The sequence below is a fragment of the Gymnogyps californianus genome, chromosome 1 (assembly GCF_018139145.2).
Source record: "Gymnogyps californianus isolate 813 chromosome 1, ASM1813914v2, whole genome shotgun sequence".
Classification (NCBI taxonomy): Eukaryota; Metazoa; Chordata; class Aves; order Accipitriformes; family Cathartidae; genus Gymnogyps; species Gymnogyps californianus.
The window spans coordinates 15,170,437-15,187,357 of NC_059471.1; the positions used below are offsets into that span (position 1 = coordinate 15,170,437).

The 16,921-nt window shown below is 41.2% G+C and overlaps 1 protein-coding gene across 1 annotated transcript; it reads left to right on the forward strand.

Moving 5' to 3' along the window:
* Positions 1–422: 422 nt before the first annotated feature.
* Positions 423–11,028, forward strand: BIRC2 (baculoviral IAP repeat containing 2). Its single transcript, XM_050891884.1, has 9 exons — positions 423–500; positions 2,210–4,288; positions 4,398–4,497; positions 5,718–5,796; positions 6,383–6,431; positions 7,466–7,708; positions 8,941–9,195; positions 9,358–9,399; positions 10,249–11,028. Exons 2-9 carry the CDS (start codon positions 3,415–3,417, stop codon positions 10,440–10,442), a joined length of 1,836 nt encoding a protein of 611 aa, XP_050747841.1. The 5' UTR covers positions 423–500; positions 2,210–3,414; the 3' UTR covers positions 10,443–11,028.
* The last annotated feature ends 5,893 nt before the right edge of the window (positions 11,029–16,921 follow it).

Sequence of the window (16,921 nt, forward strand, 5' to 3'; positions counted from 1 at the left end):
GGCGGGTTTCCCCGGCCGGGCGGAAAGTACCTAACGTCCCTGCTGACACCGCCGGGGCCGGGGCCGGGGCCGGGGCCGGGGCCTCCCCCCCCAAGGGCAGCTACTTGAACGAGCGAGAGGGCGGCGAGGCCGAACGGAGGAGCCGGCTGGCCGGAGCCCCCCCGGGCTGAGGGGCACGGCCAGCCCAGGGGAACGCTCCTCCCGCCGGCGGCCGCCACACGAAGGCGCTCGCTAGGGAGGGCGCCGGGAGCGGCGCTCCACGCCCGGCGGGAGGGACGGAGGGAGGGGAGGCACCGCCCACCGCCTGCCCTCCCCGTGAGGCCACGCATGCGCCCGGCGGCCGCCGGGGCTTTCCCGGCGCGGCGCCTCCACCCGGAGTTTCCCGGGCAGGGGCGGTGCCGCCCGGGGGCGCCTCTCCCCCCGCGCCCCCTTGCCGGGCACCGTATATAGGCCGGGGCGCGCAGCAGGCCCGCCCGCTGCGGGGGGCCCGACCGGCGAGCGTGAGTACGGGGCGGTGCGGGTAGGGGCCGGGCCGCGGCCTGGTGGGGCCCTGCCGGGAGGGCGCTGGTGCTGCTGCGTGGGCCGCGTCGGTTCTTTGCGCCCGGCTGAGGGGTGCGGCGGGCGGGGGGGCGCGTCGTGTCAGGGGCCGGCCGCGCCTGGCGCCGGCCAGCGGTCGCTGGGCTCGGCCGGCGGCAGAGGAGACCGGGGGCGGGCTGAGGGGCCTGCTCTGTCCCAGGCCGTGGTCTCCGGCGCTGGAGGGGAGCGTAGCCGCCCTGGTGGGTGGCCGCTCAGGGCGTGGCGCTTGGGCCCTGCGGGAGTCCCGGGACGGCTCCCGGCAACCTGCGGTTGCGGCGGCAGCGTGAGGGTGGAGGAGCGGCGAGCGAGGCTCCGCCGTGCCGGGGAGGGACCGCGGGGGGCTGTGGTTGCGGGTGTGCGGCGGCGCACAGACCCCGCCAGGTGGATTTCGGTGCGCGAGATCTGCAAACTTAAAGAAGGGTGCTTAGAAGGTAAACTTCTTTTGCCTGGTTTATAACACAAGAGCAGAAGAATATTAAATTGAGTTTTGAGGTTGCTGTACTTTAAATATTGCTACTCTGGACTTAAATAATTTCTAGTGTCGCTGCAGGATAGTGGAAGAAAAAAACTGTGAGATTCAGAGCAGTTGGGTGACTCTGGAAATTAAGGATACTCAGGGCTATAGCGGAGGATAATATTAGAAGAAGAGCATTCGGCAGAAAATGACCGCAGGATCTCAGGTTTAAGTGATCCTAAATGTTTTAGGATTGTCAGGGTCTCAGTTTGCTCTGATGTTTTTAGCATTTACTCTGAGGCTTCTGACTGTCTGCAGTACAGAAACTGGCTTAACTTCGTGGACTAGCCATCGTTCATGTATGTCGATGGCTTAGTCCCACCATCTGTATTAAAGGAGTAGATTGGTGTAAGGCATTTGTAACTTGTGTCCTCAGTGATTAAGAACCTAGTAGTAGTAATAGTGTGACCGTATTAAGAACAAATCTACTAAGAGCTATTGAGATGAGTAGGAAATGGTCTGCTGTTTTCCAGTAGGTGATTTTTCTAGGGCTATGTCATCATGACAAGTATATCTGTTTCGAGTCTTTTCTGGAAGAACTTTTTAGGAACTGATACTGTAAAACAGACTGCTATATATGTATATATGAATAAATGTAAAATTATATATTTAAAAACTTTTGAACTTTGTCTTTGCTCTTACCTGAAATTTTTGGTGAAGTTCATTTTTGCTGATGTCCTGTGCCTCAAGTATCATTTGATTTACCTAAATAAGAAATTCCAGTACTCTTAATTTCAGTCAGTGTAATAAAACTGGATCTTCGTTGTTTGAGTATCTGCAGCCTTAAACCAATTTAAATGGATGCAGCTTCTTTAGTACGAGATCTTACCTTTAGTTATACAGCTTGTGATCAAGCAGCCTGATTCATCCATCTGCCAAAAAAGTTGTGCTTGTGGATTAAACAGTTTTGCATATGTGTCAGTAACAGGGAAGTTAACTGTGTAGAATCCATTTATATGACCGTATGTAAAGTTGATTCCCTGAAACTTTCTAGCTAACGTTACAAAAAAGCTTATGTTGAGATTTTAGTGTTTCAGTTTGTGTAGTTTCTGTTTGTATAGACATTACATGCACCTCATCTTGTATATTTTGAAACACTCCTCTCTTTCTTCCTTACAGATTTTGTTCAGCCCGAAAGAATTAAATGATTGAAACTATAGATACTTCCAGTTTCTTCTTGCGAACAGTCAGTATCAATATGGAGGCGTAGGCACCTTAGCAGGGACTGTAGTCTGAACTCTGGGAGGTAGTTCTGTGCACAAATAAAGAAACTAAGGCTTCAAAATTTTTTTTTTAATCTGAGGATTCTGTTTGCTTCTGTATGCCATAAACATGGCATACAGAAAAAACTTAATTCAAGAGTATAAAGCATTAGAATGTCCTGACACAAGGCAATTCATTTATGTTAAATTTGATAACTCTATACTTGTAACTAAAGCACCAGGTTAAAACTGAAATGCTCTGTTCAGTCTGTGCTGACAGTGATAGAGACAGAAAAGCCTGGGGCTATTCCAGGCTTGTTAATTAAGACAGTTCATCCTTGTCAGAGACAGCGTATAGGATTTGTTTATCTGATAGCTGAATATTTGATACATGTGAAGTTGAATATAAACTAACTTCTTCAGTCTTAATGATTATTACAACAATATGCAGAAGTTGGGTTTTTTTTGAAAGTCTAGTAGCAGCAAATATACCAGCTCAGTTCAGGGGCTCTTTTTTCATATGCCTTTTGAGCTTGATGAACTATTATTTTCAGCCTTCTAATGAGGTTTACAAACTAAAATCTTTACACGTGTATAAGCTGCATATTTATCAGCTGTCTAGGGTGAAATAGTTCTTAAATCACTTAATGTATGTTCTGGTTAAAAATGACGTCGTTTTAGTTGGCCCCCATTTTAGTTTCTTTATTGACAAAGGATTTTGATAAACCCATTTGAGGTTTTTCCCCCTCTGGATCCCACCTCCACTAGCCTGACAAATTGATACTGCTCTCCCAGATATACAGTACGAGGAAAGCATGTGATGCCTGTATGATTCAAGGGAAAGTCCTTTTTGACATGCTTTCTTCAATTGTCAAAATGGGATGGGGCAGCTTTTGCACTGAAAGCAGTTGTGTAAATTAAAGTACAAGAACTTCCCAAATGTTTAAAGGCTGTTAATCATGAGGCTAATTCTACTCACATACACATTCAAAGTTGCACACTAAAGTATTTCATTTTCAGGTTCTTACTTTTGTACAGGCAGGGGTTATTCCGAATTGCCTTTAATGCACACAACTACCTCCCAGAGGAAGACTTGTCCCATTCTTCCAAAAATAGTCCATTATGAACATAATGGAAAATAGCCCTTTCTTGGCTAGCATCATGAAGCAGAGTGCTTTGTGTCGTGAACTGAAGTATGACTTATCCTGTGAACTCTACAGAATGTCAACGTTTTCTACTTTCCCCATTAACGTGTCGGTGTCGGAACGGAGTCTTGCCCGGGCTGGGTTTTATTACACTGGTGTGCAAGATAAAGTTAAGTGCTTCAGTTGTGGCTTAACATTGGACAACTGGCAACCAGGAGATAATGCTATGGAAAAACATAAACAGCTGTATCCTAGCTGCAGTTTTGTTCAAAATATGCTTTCAGTTAACAACCTCGGACTGTCCTCTCGTTCTGCCTTTTCGCCTCTGGTCACAAACAGTCTCTCACCATCTCTACATTCCATAACACTTTCCCCAAGTTTAGAACAAGTTGGATATTTCAGTGGCTCTTTCTCCAGTTTTCCTCAAGACCCAATAACTACTAGGGCAGTTGAAGACCTTTCATTCTTGAGACCTAAAGTTCACAATCCTTCTATGAGTACAGAAGATGCTAGACTACGCACTTTTCACTCATGGCCACTGACATTTCTCTCACCCACTGATCTGGCAAAGGCTGGACTGTATTACTTGGGGACAGCAGACAAAGTTGCTTGTTTCACCTGTGGTGGTCAGCTGAGTAACTGGGAACCAAAAGATAATGCTGTGTCAGAGCATCGGAGACACTTTCCTACCTGCCCTTTTGTGGAAAACCTTACCCGAGACCAGCCAAGTTTCAATGTTTCAAATGTGAGCATGCAAACCCATGAAGCACGTGTTAAAACATTCATAAACTGGCCAACTAGAATTCCAGTTCAGCCTGAACAGCTTGCGGATGCTGGCTTTTACTATGTAGGTAAGAAAAAACGAAGCCTCTGGTTTTATTCGTATTGTTATGTCAGCATTTACTTTGAAGTAAATTGTGTCAATGCTTGCTAGATATTTTGCCTTGTTTTTTTTTAAAGGCCGCAATGATGATGTCAAATGTTTTTGCTGTGATGGTGGGTTAAGGTGCTGGGAATCTGGAGATGATCCATGGATTGAGCATGCAAAGTGGTTTCCAAGGTAACTTGCAAAATCTTTATCACAATTTGTTCACATCGTTAAATACTTCTAATTTTGGCAGATAAGTACTGCACTTAATAGTTTTGTTTAACTTTACCATATGATGTACAAATTCACTCTTTCATTTGGATGTATTTCATGTACCTCTATTTAAAACCTCTGAAGTGCTAAGGTGGCTCTTAATTAAATAATTTCTTCATTAAGCATGATATTTAGTGCTTTCCACTTCATAATTAAAAGCTGTGTGCATCCCCAAATCACTATTAGTAAATGAGGCTGCATTGTTAATGAGCATGCTTATCTAAGAGAAGCAGTCAGAAAGTAGACTGAAGAGAGCAAAAGCTGCTGAGAAATGAAGTAGAAGGAACATTAACTCCCTCAGTCTGGTTCTGTGCCCATGCTGAATGCTCTTGAACCAGTTTTTCAGCTCGTGCAGTTTAGTTTCTTAGGTGTCGAAAGGCTTGTGAAGAAGGCTTCAGCGGCTGTTTAATATGTCTCTACTGGAAAAATGACAGAAATAACTTTTTAATGTCCCCCATAATTAAATGGCAGTTGCATACCTAATTGCTGTCTGTGCCTGTGGAATTAGCCACCGACATTAACGACAGAAATAGCTGCATTTAATTTCAGGAAAGCTAATAATTCTTCACATTGTAGACCTCCAACTAGTCTTTCATGGGCAATTTACCAGCCACTGTTGGACTACATGATATATGTAGAGTTAAATGACACCTTTGTTTCCTTCTGTGTTATGCCTGTCAGTAAATGTACTTAAGAGATGTAACTCTGCATTAGCGAAGCAGATCTGGCTTTGATAGTGGTGTTAAATTTTGTTCACTTCTTTTGAATGATTTGAGTAGGAGGTAAGAATGGTGAGATGCGAGATAGAAACAGTTTATCACTGCACTTTGTAGTGATGCTGACACAGTATAACTTCTCATGACATGCCATTTTGATTAGAAGTGGTAGCAGAATGTAAAGCTGCTGCATTTATATACATAAGCCTACTGACTGCTGAACATCATGGAAAAGCTTTATCAAAGTGTCACCAGACACTAGGCTACATCAAGCTTCCAATTAAGAGAACTCTTTCCATTCTGTAGGAGGAGAAACATGTAGCTAAGTTATGCTGTGTTATTGTAAACTTTCATTCTTCTGTATTTTTTTTTTCCTTTGGCAAGTAGAAAGTATAATTTAGTACACTTTTGTCAATGTTTCAGGTGTGAGTATCTGCTTCGTGTAAAAGGAGGAGAGTTTGTAAGTCAAATTCAGGCCAGGTTCCCCCATCTTCTTGAACAGGTAAACTTTACTGTTCTGTAACTTTGGTTTTCCCTTGCTGAAGAGTGCTGTGTTCTTTTGGGGAGTTCGGTCCATCCTTCTGCCTCATTTCTGCATATATTTCTACTAGGTTTCTAACACGATAAATGCTCTTCATGAGCACAGAAATGAAACCAGTGCTGAACTGTGGCTAACGGACTTGTACTAGTAGAGTTTAACCTGTACAGATGACTTATGGAAAGTGTTATGAGGAAGTGAGCTCCTTTGTGTCAGGAGAGGGAAATTCTGATTATGTAAGTTTCAGTGAATAATGCAGATCAGTAATTGTTATTTCAGAAATCAGTCATGGACAGCCTGAATTATTTCTATCCATAACTCTTCTGGCAAGAGTAAGCCAAACTTCTCTTCATGGAAGTGGTCAGCACTAACTTTATATTGATAATATAGTTGCACAAAGTTGCAGACTGTGTAACTGCATGTAAAATACTTAATGGGTACCATTCAGATAAAAAGCTTAGCATGGTTGATGAGGGAAGAATGTATTAGAAAGGTATGGAGGGGGAAAAGTAATACTTTGATACTAATGTAGTTCTATTGTGTTCCACAGCTCTTGTCAACCTCTGATACGCCTGTAGATGAAAACATTGATCCCCCAAGTATGTATATTAAAGCATGTTTTTAAACTTCCTCAGCATTTTGGAAACTTAATCATTGGTTAGCCAAAGCTAACTTGCTTAACAAATCTTAGATTAGAAACAACAATGTTATAAGGATTTTCTAACTAATGATAAAAGTTAGGTAGCTCTGACGTTATATGGACAAACAAACTTCACGGAAGCACCTTTAAGAGATCTTGTCTTTCATTTTCCTTATTTTCATACTAGCAGCTCATATCAAGATTTTTGGCTTTGAATGCTTGGCAGCTGCTATATTTGTGGTTTTTAGTTTCATGGTTGGGTTAAACAAAACAAGTCAATTTGGCATTTGTTAAATTGACCAATGGTGTTGAACTTGGTGGAACAGTTGCTAGAGGGTGTCATGACTATGCAGTTATGCAGCTCCATTTTTAGGCACATAGCTAGGTAAATGCTCTGAGTTGAGCAGCAGTAGTCAAGGAGAGGGTAGGACAAGCTGATAAAGTGAAGTCTTTCTGAGCTGGACTCTAGTTATGGTGGAAATAAACTCCTCCCAGAGGGTGAGTGGGTTATGCTGTCATAGTCCCTGCTGGTTGAGGACAATGAGTCAGAATCCCATGTGTCTGGTGCTTAGTAAGTTGAATGGAAAATACTGATCAAGAGCTGGAATAGAGCAATTGTTTGTACTATAAACTGTGAATTTTGATCCCCCCACCCAGCAAGACATTTTTCAAGGCTGAAGTTAGAAATGACTAAGTATTAAAAAAAGCTGCTAAGACAATGGAATTCTCTGCGGTTTCTCTGGATTATCCTAGATTTTAGTGAAGGCCTGACATGGATTGAAGTTTATCATGGATTCAATCCAATTGAATCTAAGTAACTGGCTTCCATTTTTAAAGCTAACTATTTAAAGTCTATTTAACCATTGAAACTTTTTAATGCTAGGTATTCATGTATATATGCATGTGTGTAGGTAATGTCGATGTGTCTGACTTCTGGGTCATACAGGTGTTTTATTGTTTATACTATACATGGTGATTTTCCTCTTTGATTAGTTATTCATTTTGAACCTGGAGAGAGTCATTCAGAAGATGCAATCATGATGAACACGCCTGTGGTCAAAGCTGCCTTGGAGATGGGATTCAGTAGAAGGCTGATAAAGCAAACAGTGCAAAGTAAAATCTTGGCCACTGGAGAAAACTACAAGACTGTTAATGATCTTGTGTCTGATTTGCTCACTGCTGAAGATGAGAAGAGAGAAGAAGAGAAAGAGAGACAATTGGAAGAAGTGGCATCAGGTACACATAAGGCATGAATAAAAGTGAAAGCAGAAGTGGTTTGTATTACGTATAGATTTTATAATTGTTTTCATTCACTAAGTGATTTAGTTTAATTGCTATTAGGATCACCTTCTGTAAAAGCATCATCAGGGTATCTGTATGGAACTAGCACTCTGGGAATTTTTTCATTCCCTTTCAGGAGGATGGTTCATACAGGTGCAAAGAGTTCAGAATCACCTGATTCTCTCCACAGGAACAAAGCCATATTTTTTTAATTTGTGTGCCTTTATATTGTTGTCAATAAAATAAATGGAACCAAAATACTTTACTTGGCACACTCTACTAATTTTTTTTCCAAATTTGCCTGCTCTTTAAACTACTTGAATCGGTGAGCCACCATATCCACCTCCTAGAAGAGGCCATAAACTTTTACAAATTTAGATTCTGTAAGATGGCCAAAGGTCTGCTTTTCTGTGTCCGACTCAACAATGTAGGTCAGATATTTAACAGTGTTTATTTGATGTGTCTTTAACATTTCCTATTGTTTTAATACCATGTAAGTTTTGAAGCCTAAAAAAGCCTACTATTTTTGAGTCTGTGAAGCAGTAATGAAACTTCTCAATTATAAATTGAATTAAGACTGCTTCTTTCCTATTTGCATCTTCTAGCAAAAAAACATAGATGGATTCAGCCATTAAATCTTAATGGAGATTATTTTTGTTGTTGTTGTTTGTGATAGACTATTTAAAAAAACCAAATCTCCTGAGTCTGGCTGTGCTGTACTTCTGGTTTTCTTGCACATAATTCTGTTGGACACCTCTTAGAAAAGCTTGATTCTGTCTACATCTCAGACATGATTTTGACTGCCACTGACTAAAGTTAACCTGTTGGTTGTTGGTGAGCTAGCATTGGTGTTATGCAGAGGCTTTGTTTTTTCATTGCAATTCTGCAGAGAACGTAAGCCTTCCTAGAGTGAAGTTAGACAAGATCCCCTCGGATAATTTAACGTAGAGATGGGAGCAGGAGGTTTCATTGGTGAAAAGGCTTCAGCTCAGAAGCTGCTTGTACGTGGTTTTCTTAAGTCTGTTCTTTATGTGAATACCACTAAAACTTACTGAGGTCTTTATTAATGATGTGTAGTGAGCAAACATTTCAAGTAGAGTTTAAAGAATGTATCAATTATTGTTAAGCAGAAATGGAACTTGGAGTAGTGTATTCCTAACAAACATCTAATCCCCTTTGCATTCCAGATGATTTGTCCTTAATCCGGAAGAATCGAATGGCTTTATTCCAGCGTTTAACATGTGTACTTCCAATCCTCGGGAGTTTACTATCAGCTAAAGTGATAACGGAAATTGAGCATGATGTTATTAAGCAAAAGACTCAGACACCATTGCAAGCAAGGGAACTGATAGATACAGTTTTAGTGAAAGGAAATGAAGCAGCCGGCATATTCAGAAACTGTCTACGAGATTGTGACCCTGTACTGTACAAAGATTTATTTGGTATGTCTGTCTTTTTTTTTAGTTTGTTTGTTTGTTTAAGGATATAAGTTTATAGAAGTCTAACCAGTGCTGTCATAGCAACCTAAAGATAAAAAAAAAAAATCAGATGCTGTTTGAATATAGATTAGTCAAATGACTAGGATTTTTTTTCTCTTATTTTAGTGGAGAAGAACATGAAGTACGTTCCCACAGAAGATGTTTCAGGTACCTTAAACTCTTACCTTCTTACTTTAAAGGGTATTGTGGGACAAATAGCTAACATCATAAAAAAGAAAATTACTTTGGTTAAGAAATAGGTTTTATTACCTCTCCCTAATTCTGCTTTGATAAGATGGACTTACCTGAAAAAGTTAAGTGCCTGCGCCGACTTGCAAGCAAGTCTGTCTGCTATAAGCTATATCCAGTGCCTTACACATGCTTTTGCACCATAGGAGGTAGAGCTTTCTGGAGCTCAACAATTCAAGCACATGCTGGACCTGATCCTGGTACAAGCTTTCATTCAGGTGTTTGGTAAAGACTGGACAGTGAATAGTAGGTTAGCATTTCACAGCAGGTATCATCATCTCTACTCTTCCAGACTGGGTTATAGGTGTCCTAAGATTTAGCTTGACCAACAGCTGGGTAGATACAAACTTGTCACACATGGGATTGAGTTTGCTCTGGTTCTTAGTCTTGTAGTCTAATATGTTAATAGGCTACAGAAAAGTATACAAGCCTGAATACAGCTCACTTCCACCAGTCAGGCTGTGCTCTGTGCTTCTAATATCCAAGCAAGAAAAGTACAGCATTTGCTAGAATGTAAACATTGGTTGGTCTCAAGAACTACAGTTGGCCTCCAATCCCTGAGCTGTTGTCGTCTCACAGAAGTGGAAAGTACAGACTAGTTCCTTGCATGCCACTTTGAGCTCTGGAAAATGTACTTATTTTCTCACTGTCATCTATATTTAGTGAATACAGATAGGGAAATAAAGAGTGAAATGGAACATGGCTGTATTCTAATTAGAATGCACATTATATTCAGGCTTCTTAAAAAGTTAAATAATTTTTTTCCAGGTTTACCTATGGAAGAACAATTAAGAAGATTGCAAGAGGAAAGAACATGTAAAGTTTGCATGGACAAAGAAGTTTCTATTGTTTTTATTCCATGTGGTCACTTAGTGGTATGCAAAGAATGTGCACCATCCCTTAGAAAATGCCCTATTTGCAGGGGGACAATAAAGGGTACAGTTCGTACATTTCTTTCGTAAAGAGGGAAGCTTGCAAAATGTCTTTGTTCCTGTCATCCTCCAACTGCTGAAGCTTAAGCCAGCAGTGTCTTAAGAATGGAAAATTGTGGTACAGAAGATGATTAATCAACTACCTAACACTGTTGTGTAATAGTAAACTGTATCATCATTAGAAGTATACTCGGTCTTCCTTGCCCAAGACTACTTCTGTTCATAAAACTAACTCAATACTAAGGTGAGGTTTTTGTAGCTTTCCTTTCTGAGTAAGGAAAGCATTTCACTAGTATGCCCTTGTGTTACTTTGAATAAAAAAAACTTTCTGGTTGAGTTCCTAAAATGGAGCTTGGCATAACTCTTCTCATGAGTTTCCTCCATGTGGATGTGAGGAAATACATAAAGATTGCTGTTATTAATAATTAATATTAATTAACTTCAGCTACTGTTTTGGTTCTGTTTTGGCTTTCTTGTGGACTTGAGGAGAAAAGAGGCTAACTGTTGCAGGAACAGCAGGACTTTTCTTAAGTTTTAGTCATGTCTGGATACCTGTGTAATGTATATTAATAATAGTTTATATGAAGACTGAATTAAAATATTTCTACTTCTCAAATGAGTGCTTGTTTACTCTGTTCCCATTGTTGGTTTTTCTCTGTAGACTGCAGTGACTGGAATGCTGTCTTTTCCTGACAAAAGTTTGGGGTTGGTTGTTTGCCCGCAGAAGTACAATAAAACTTAATTCTGTGTGTCTTTCATTAATTTTGAAGAGGGAAGTGAGCTTCTATGCTGCTTGGTGATTCCCCATGGTAAAGTAGGGGATTCGGATTTTTATTTAAAAAAACCAAAACAAACAAAAAAACCTCAAAAAACCAAGCCAAAACCTCCAAAAATCCCTAACAGCATCTAGAACTTCCTTCTGTCTTGATTTTTCAAAGGCTAGAAATCCTGGCCAGGAATGGTCCTCATGACCCTAGAGATGAGGCAAAGAGTAGCTGTACAGCAATATAGCCTTTAGGCTAGGGATTAAAATGCAAAAGCTACTTTTCTGTATTTGGAACTTTATAGTGATTGTGCAATTAAATAGTAGGATCTTCCACCTCCCTCTGAAGTCTTGGGGTTTGTTTTGTAAGGTGGTAGTCTAGGGACTCCTGTTATCTTACTGGTTGATGCTTACTTCACCCTTTTCAGCTTTGTATCCCTAGACTTGCATAGCAGATACCTACAGAGAGAAAGTGTTCATAGGTATTTCGCAAGGATTTCATGTCATAGTGGAAGAATACTGCCAGGCGAACTGCATCAGATCCTGCAGTGGTGGTGTCGGTTTGTCTGGCTCTAAGTCAGTCATCTTCGGTCATATCTTAATGCCCAAGTGTGGACCTCTTGATCTTCAGACCTGCCAGCAATAAGATGTTTTGAACAGTACTTTGGTGTCTTACGCTCTGTAGTGTGAGGTGAAAATACCATTTCTTGAAGTTTTAGGATGCCAGTGTTTGCAAGTTGTGTGCATGTAACTGGCTTTCATCACTTCATATGTGGCTTTAGCTATACATGTGTTCTCTCTTTTAAAAAGTGAGCACCCTATGTGTGTGAAAGTAGTAAAGTGTATACATTAAAAAGAACTTGTGTGGGCTATGTAACTTGTGACTCGGTGAGTTACCCTGTGTAATGGTTGCCTAGTGTTTAGAGCAAGGCTTGTATTAAGTGGGGGAAGTGTTTGTCACTAGCAAATAAATTTCCATTCATACTTACAGATGCTGTATGTTTGGCATTTGTATACATCTTTCCTGTTGTACATCTGAGTTGTAATTTAATAAAAGCCCCCCTCTAAGTCTGTGAAAGAAACCTCGGGGTCTCCTGCTATAATCACCTGCCATCTTGGGAAATCTGTCCACTGAGTTTGGAATTTAGACTGTGTGTGGAATTAACAGTATGTTATATTTCTAGCATAATTGCAGCTGCAGCATTGAATCAAAGTTTTGGCTAGCTAAAAAGGGCCAAAACATGTACTTTTATTTGTTAATTAGGTGATTGAGGCTGACTTGTTAGCAGATTCGGGACGTTTCCATCAGTAGTACTGATCACTAAATCTAGTGAGGACAATTGTGCAAAGGAAGATACAAATACATTCCAGTTATCATGTTTATCTTTGCCCTCTATCTCTAAGCAGTACCTCCTGGGCTTGAGTCCCTTTCAAAATAATACTGGAGAAACTAATTTTGAAGTCTTGCTTTGCTGTCTGGGGGGGCTAGGGGAGGGGTGTAAGAATCTGGACTGGTTTGTCTTTAAACGTTTTTAGTGTGAATTCAGCAACACTGATGTTTGGTTTCATCCATTCTTCCATAATTTCTGCAATACTGTTCAATGTTGTGTATTAGCTGGCACCGTAATAGTTTTAATGCTTTGGTATACATTCCTTGCAGTACATAGGATTCTTTACTTTAACTGTAGATTGGTGTCCTGGTTTTGGCTGGGACAGAGTTAACTCTCTTTTTAGTAGCTGGTACAGTGCTGTGTTTTGGATTTAGTGTGAGAATAATGTTGATAACACTCTGATGTTTTAGTTGTTGCTAAGTAGCGCTTATCTTAAGCCAAGGACTTTTCAGTTTCCCATGCTCTGCCAGCAAGCAGGTGTGCAAGAAGCTGGGAGGGAGCAGAGCCGGGGCAGCTGACCCGAACTAGCCAAAGGGGTATTCCATACCATGGAATGTCATGCCCAGTATATAAACAGGGGGGAGCTGCCCGGAAGGCGTGGATCGCGGTTCGGGAACTAACTGAGCATCGGTCAGCGGGTGGTGAGCAATTGCATTGTGCATCACTGGTTTTTTTTTTTCCTCCCCCCCCCCTCTTTTTGTTGCATTCCTTTTCATTACTATTATTATTATATTTCATTATTACTATTGTTAGTATTATATTTTACTTTAGTTATTAAACTGTTCTTATCTCAACCCACGAGTTTTACTTTTTTTCTTTCCTTTCCTCCTCCTCACCCCACTGGGAGGGGGAGGGGGAAACGGCTGCGTGGTGCTGCGTTGCTGACTGGGGTTAAACCACGACAATTGGCTTGCTGTAATTCTTTTAAATGCAGACTTTTGTCCAACTTTATTACATGTATGTATCTTCTCCTTAATTTTGATGTTAAAAATGTGAGTGTTTCAAACCTAGAATGTAGTTTTAAACAGCTTTGATTAACATACTTTTGCTTTTTCTGGTTTTGAAATGTTTCTAAAGGCTCTTTTGTCTTGTGTAGCAACTTAAAAAGTTGTCAAAGATTATGAAAGCTTGTTAAAGAATAAAGCGCATCACTTGAAATTTCGGTGTTCAGGCCCAGAAATTAGTAATACTGGAACCAAGTATACTTTCTACAGATTAAGGTGAGTCTGCAGGGGGAGCTGGAGAGGTCAGGCTCACCTGAAGAGTGGAATTGTTAATATGTAAGCCCTATTTCTGAACAGGGAAGAGGATAGGGAAAAAACATAGTAGCAGGCAGACTTTTTAAGCAATGCGTTTTTCTTTAAAACCATATGGGGTTAGAGTTTTTCAAACATTGCAGTTACTATGTGCAGATCAGATGACAGGATATACAGGGCTTTAAAAACTGAGTGATTCAGCTGTTCAGTGTCATTTGTGATGCCTGAGGGTATCTCGGGACCTGCAACATACCTGTCAGCCCTGGTTGGTGAGTGTTTTGAATGTCCTGGGCAACTTCAAACAGCGCTGGCTGCCTGCATCTAGGCACCTGAACCGCTTTCTGAGAAGTGGAAGAACTTGATCTAGAAACCACTGGGTAAAATTCTTTGACCTAGTTTTGGCAGGAAGGCTAATCTAGGTTATGGCTTTCCACTACTCCTCACTGTAATGATTGTGGTTGCCCTGATCTGTAATGCTGTACATGTGAGCAGTTACGCTCTCCTCAGTACTATTCCAAGAAAGCTATAATAAAACTAATTGTCTGTAGCACATTGCAAACAGAACCCTAGCAAAATGTTAAACCATGGAGAAGACTGTCTGCATAGTGTTATGTTTGGAGAGGATCAAGTGACTTCTGTTGCTTGTGAATCAGCTGACCACGCTCACGCTGTGTTCTGTGCCCACTTCCTTCTCTGCAAGCACTTTGCAGAGCTCTGGCTGGGTTAAACAGCAATGAGCAGCTCCCCCGGCCCCCAGCTTCCTGTGCAGCTCTGCTGATCAAGCAGCTCAAGTTCTCAGACGTCAGCGTTCCAGGCCCAGAGCTTGTCTTGAGCGGGCAGTGTGCATGGCTTAGGGGGTGCAGAGGGTGGGAACATTGGTATCATTGGAGTTCAGTGGTCAGAGTTGCTGTAAGAGGAAGATAGAAGGCAATATTCCCAGCTTCTACAAATGAGCAATTTCTTTACCTGAATGAAGCTTATCATATCTGCAAGGGATCTAGCCTGGAGCAGTTGCAGTTTTTGATGCTGGTTTGAGATACTGCAGGGTACAGTGGCTTCCCAAGTAGCAGCTGTATGTTTTGTGAAGCAAGTGCCGTGAAGCTTTATTGTACTTATTTAGCAGTTTCCTGCATAGTTTTTTGTGCGTGTTCTTTATCTAACTGAATGTGTATCTTTCACTTCTGTTTGCTTTTGGGCATTGACCAGGAAGCCCAGTGCTCTTCAAATTGAAGACGGCATGCAGTCCTAGTATCCACAAGTGATCAGACTGCCACCGGTCATTATAACAGAGCACTGCTCTTACATGCTGAAATGAATGGCCATATATGAAATATCTAGGAACTCCATTAGCATGATATAAAATAAAAATGTTTATATTGCTGCTTTTTGTGACTGAGTTGGTTTAGTAACTCCATAGTGCCACGCTCTTGGAACTTGGTTCTTTGCTATATTCCTCACAAGACATTAGAAGAGAAGCACATGAAATTGTAAACAGTGTATTCATCTGCCTTTAATTCTGTGTTGTGGCAATTGTGGTGTAGTGAGGCTGGGGTATGCAGTATCATCATGTTTAAAGTTGCAGATGGACTGAAGTTGCAAATTCAGTTTTCTTGCTGTTAGTTATTCCTAAAGTGACCCATCTCCGGTGTGTGAATTCAGGCAGATGTATTCTCTGTTCTGTTGAACTACTTAACATGCAATTGTTGCCACTCTTGCTCCGGAGGTTACTAGTGCAGGGAGTAAACTTCCTGAGACAATACTAAATCACCAGCCCTTTGTTTCTGTTTTTAATTGAGTGTGTGATCACAACGGTTACTGATGCTCCAGCCCAGCTTCCTCACTGATGGCTGCTGGCATGGGACCCTTCAAGCCTAAGAGTCTGGGATATTGCGTACATCCTGCGCAAGGAAGAGCAGAACTCCAAACAGCGGATCCTGCTGTGCTGTTTTCAAAAAAGAAACAGGTGAGTTATTTCTCTTTGAAGAGATCAAAATATGCTGGAACATAGCAGGAAATTGTTTGCACAGTAAGCAACGTCCTAGCAGTGGCCTTCACATTTAGTTTTGGCCTGGTGAAATTTTTTTACGAAAAGCTGGAGAACTTGCCAAGGGTTTCTAAGCTCACGTGTTAGAGCGTGTAGACTTGGTCAGAACAAAGATCTCTTTCCTTTGGATCCGTATAGCTTGGCTTACTGATGCTCTATTCTTTTGGCAGAGAAGTGAAATACTTGGTAGTTACGCATTATAGTATATTAGTTAGGGTTGTGATTTGCCCAATGGAAGATAGCTTCAATTCTACAGGAAGAATAAAGTCTTTAGAAAAGATTGTCATATATGCAACAATCAAAAGAAGACAGCACCCCGTTTGTACAGACACTCGTTGCTTTTCTTTATGAACCCTGTCAAGGAAACAGTTACATTAGTTTTTCTTCTAACAGTTCAGAAGCACCCATCCACCTCAGTGCTGGCCAGGTGCAACACCTTGGTTTCCAAACTGCTTTAAACTTGATGTGGACAAGGTCAGAACAAACAATAGACAAACTCAAAACTTTGAGTATCAGAATGAGAATATCTTTCCTCTTGGTATTCTAGAAGGACACTTAAGAGCCTCCAGAGCTTGGAGTCCTTTTTATTCTTTCAATTTTCAGAGTTCCTGAATTGGATGTTTTGAAGTATAGGTTTTGACCTGACACTGAAGGATAAAATTAATCATCGATCCAGTCTTCGAAGTAGTGTTTTTATAGCGAAGCAAACACTACATTCTAATGCAAGCTAAAGCTTAGACACTGCAGGATCAACACCAGGAACTGGCAGTCCCTGTGTCTATGCCGTTTGTGAGAACTGTCAAATGCAGATTCCTAAATTAATTTAACTTTCCTGGTTTTTAAGACTCCTATCCATCTAGGTCATACACCAATCAGGACTCCTTCAGTGTTTAGAGAACACGTTTACATTCTGCACAGGTCCGTTTTCATTCTATCTGCTTCTGTATCACAGCTAAATTCTTAACTTGAGTTATCTAGGCAATTTTCAGCCTCTGGTGCTGTTCCACTTTTTGCTTTTGGCAATATTGTCATTTTGTTGCTTCTATCTTTTTCAA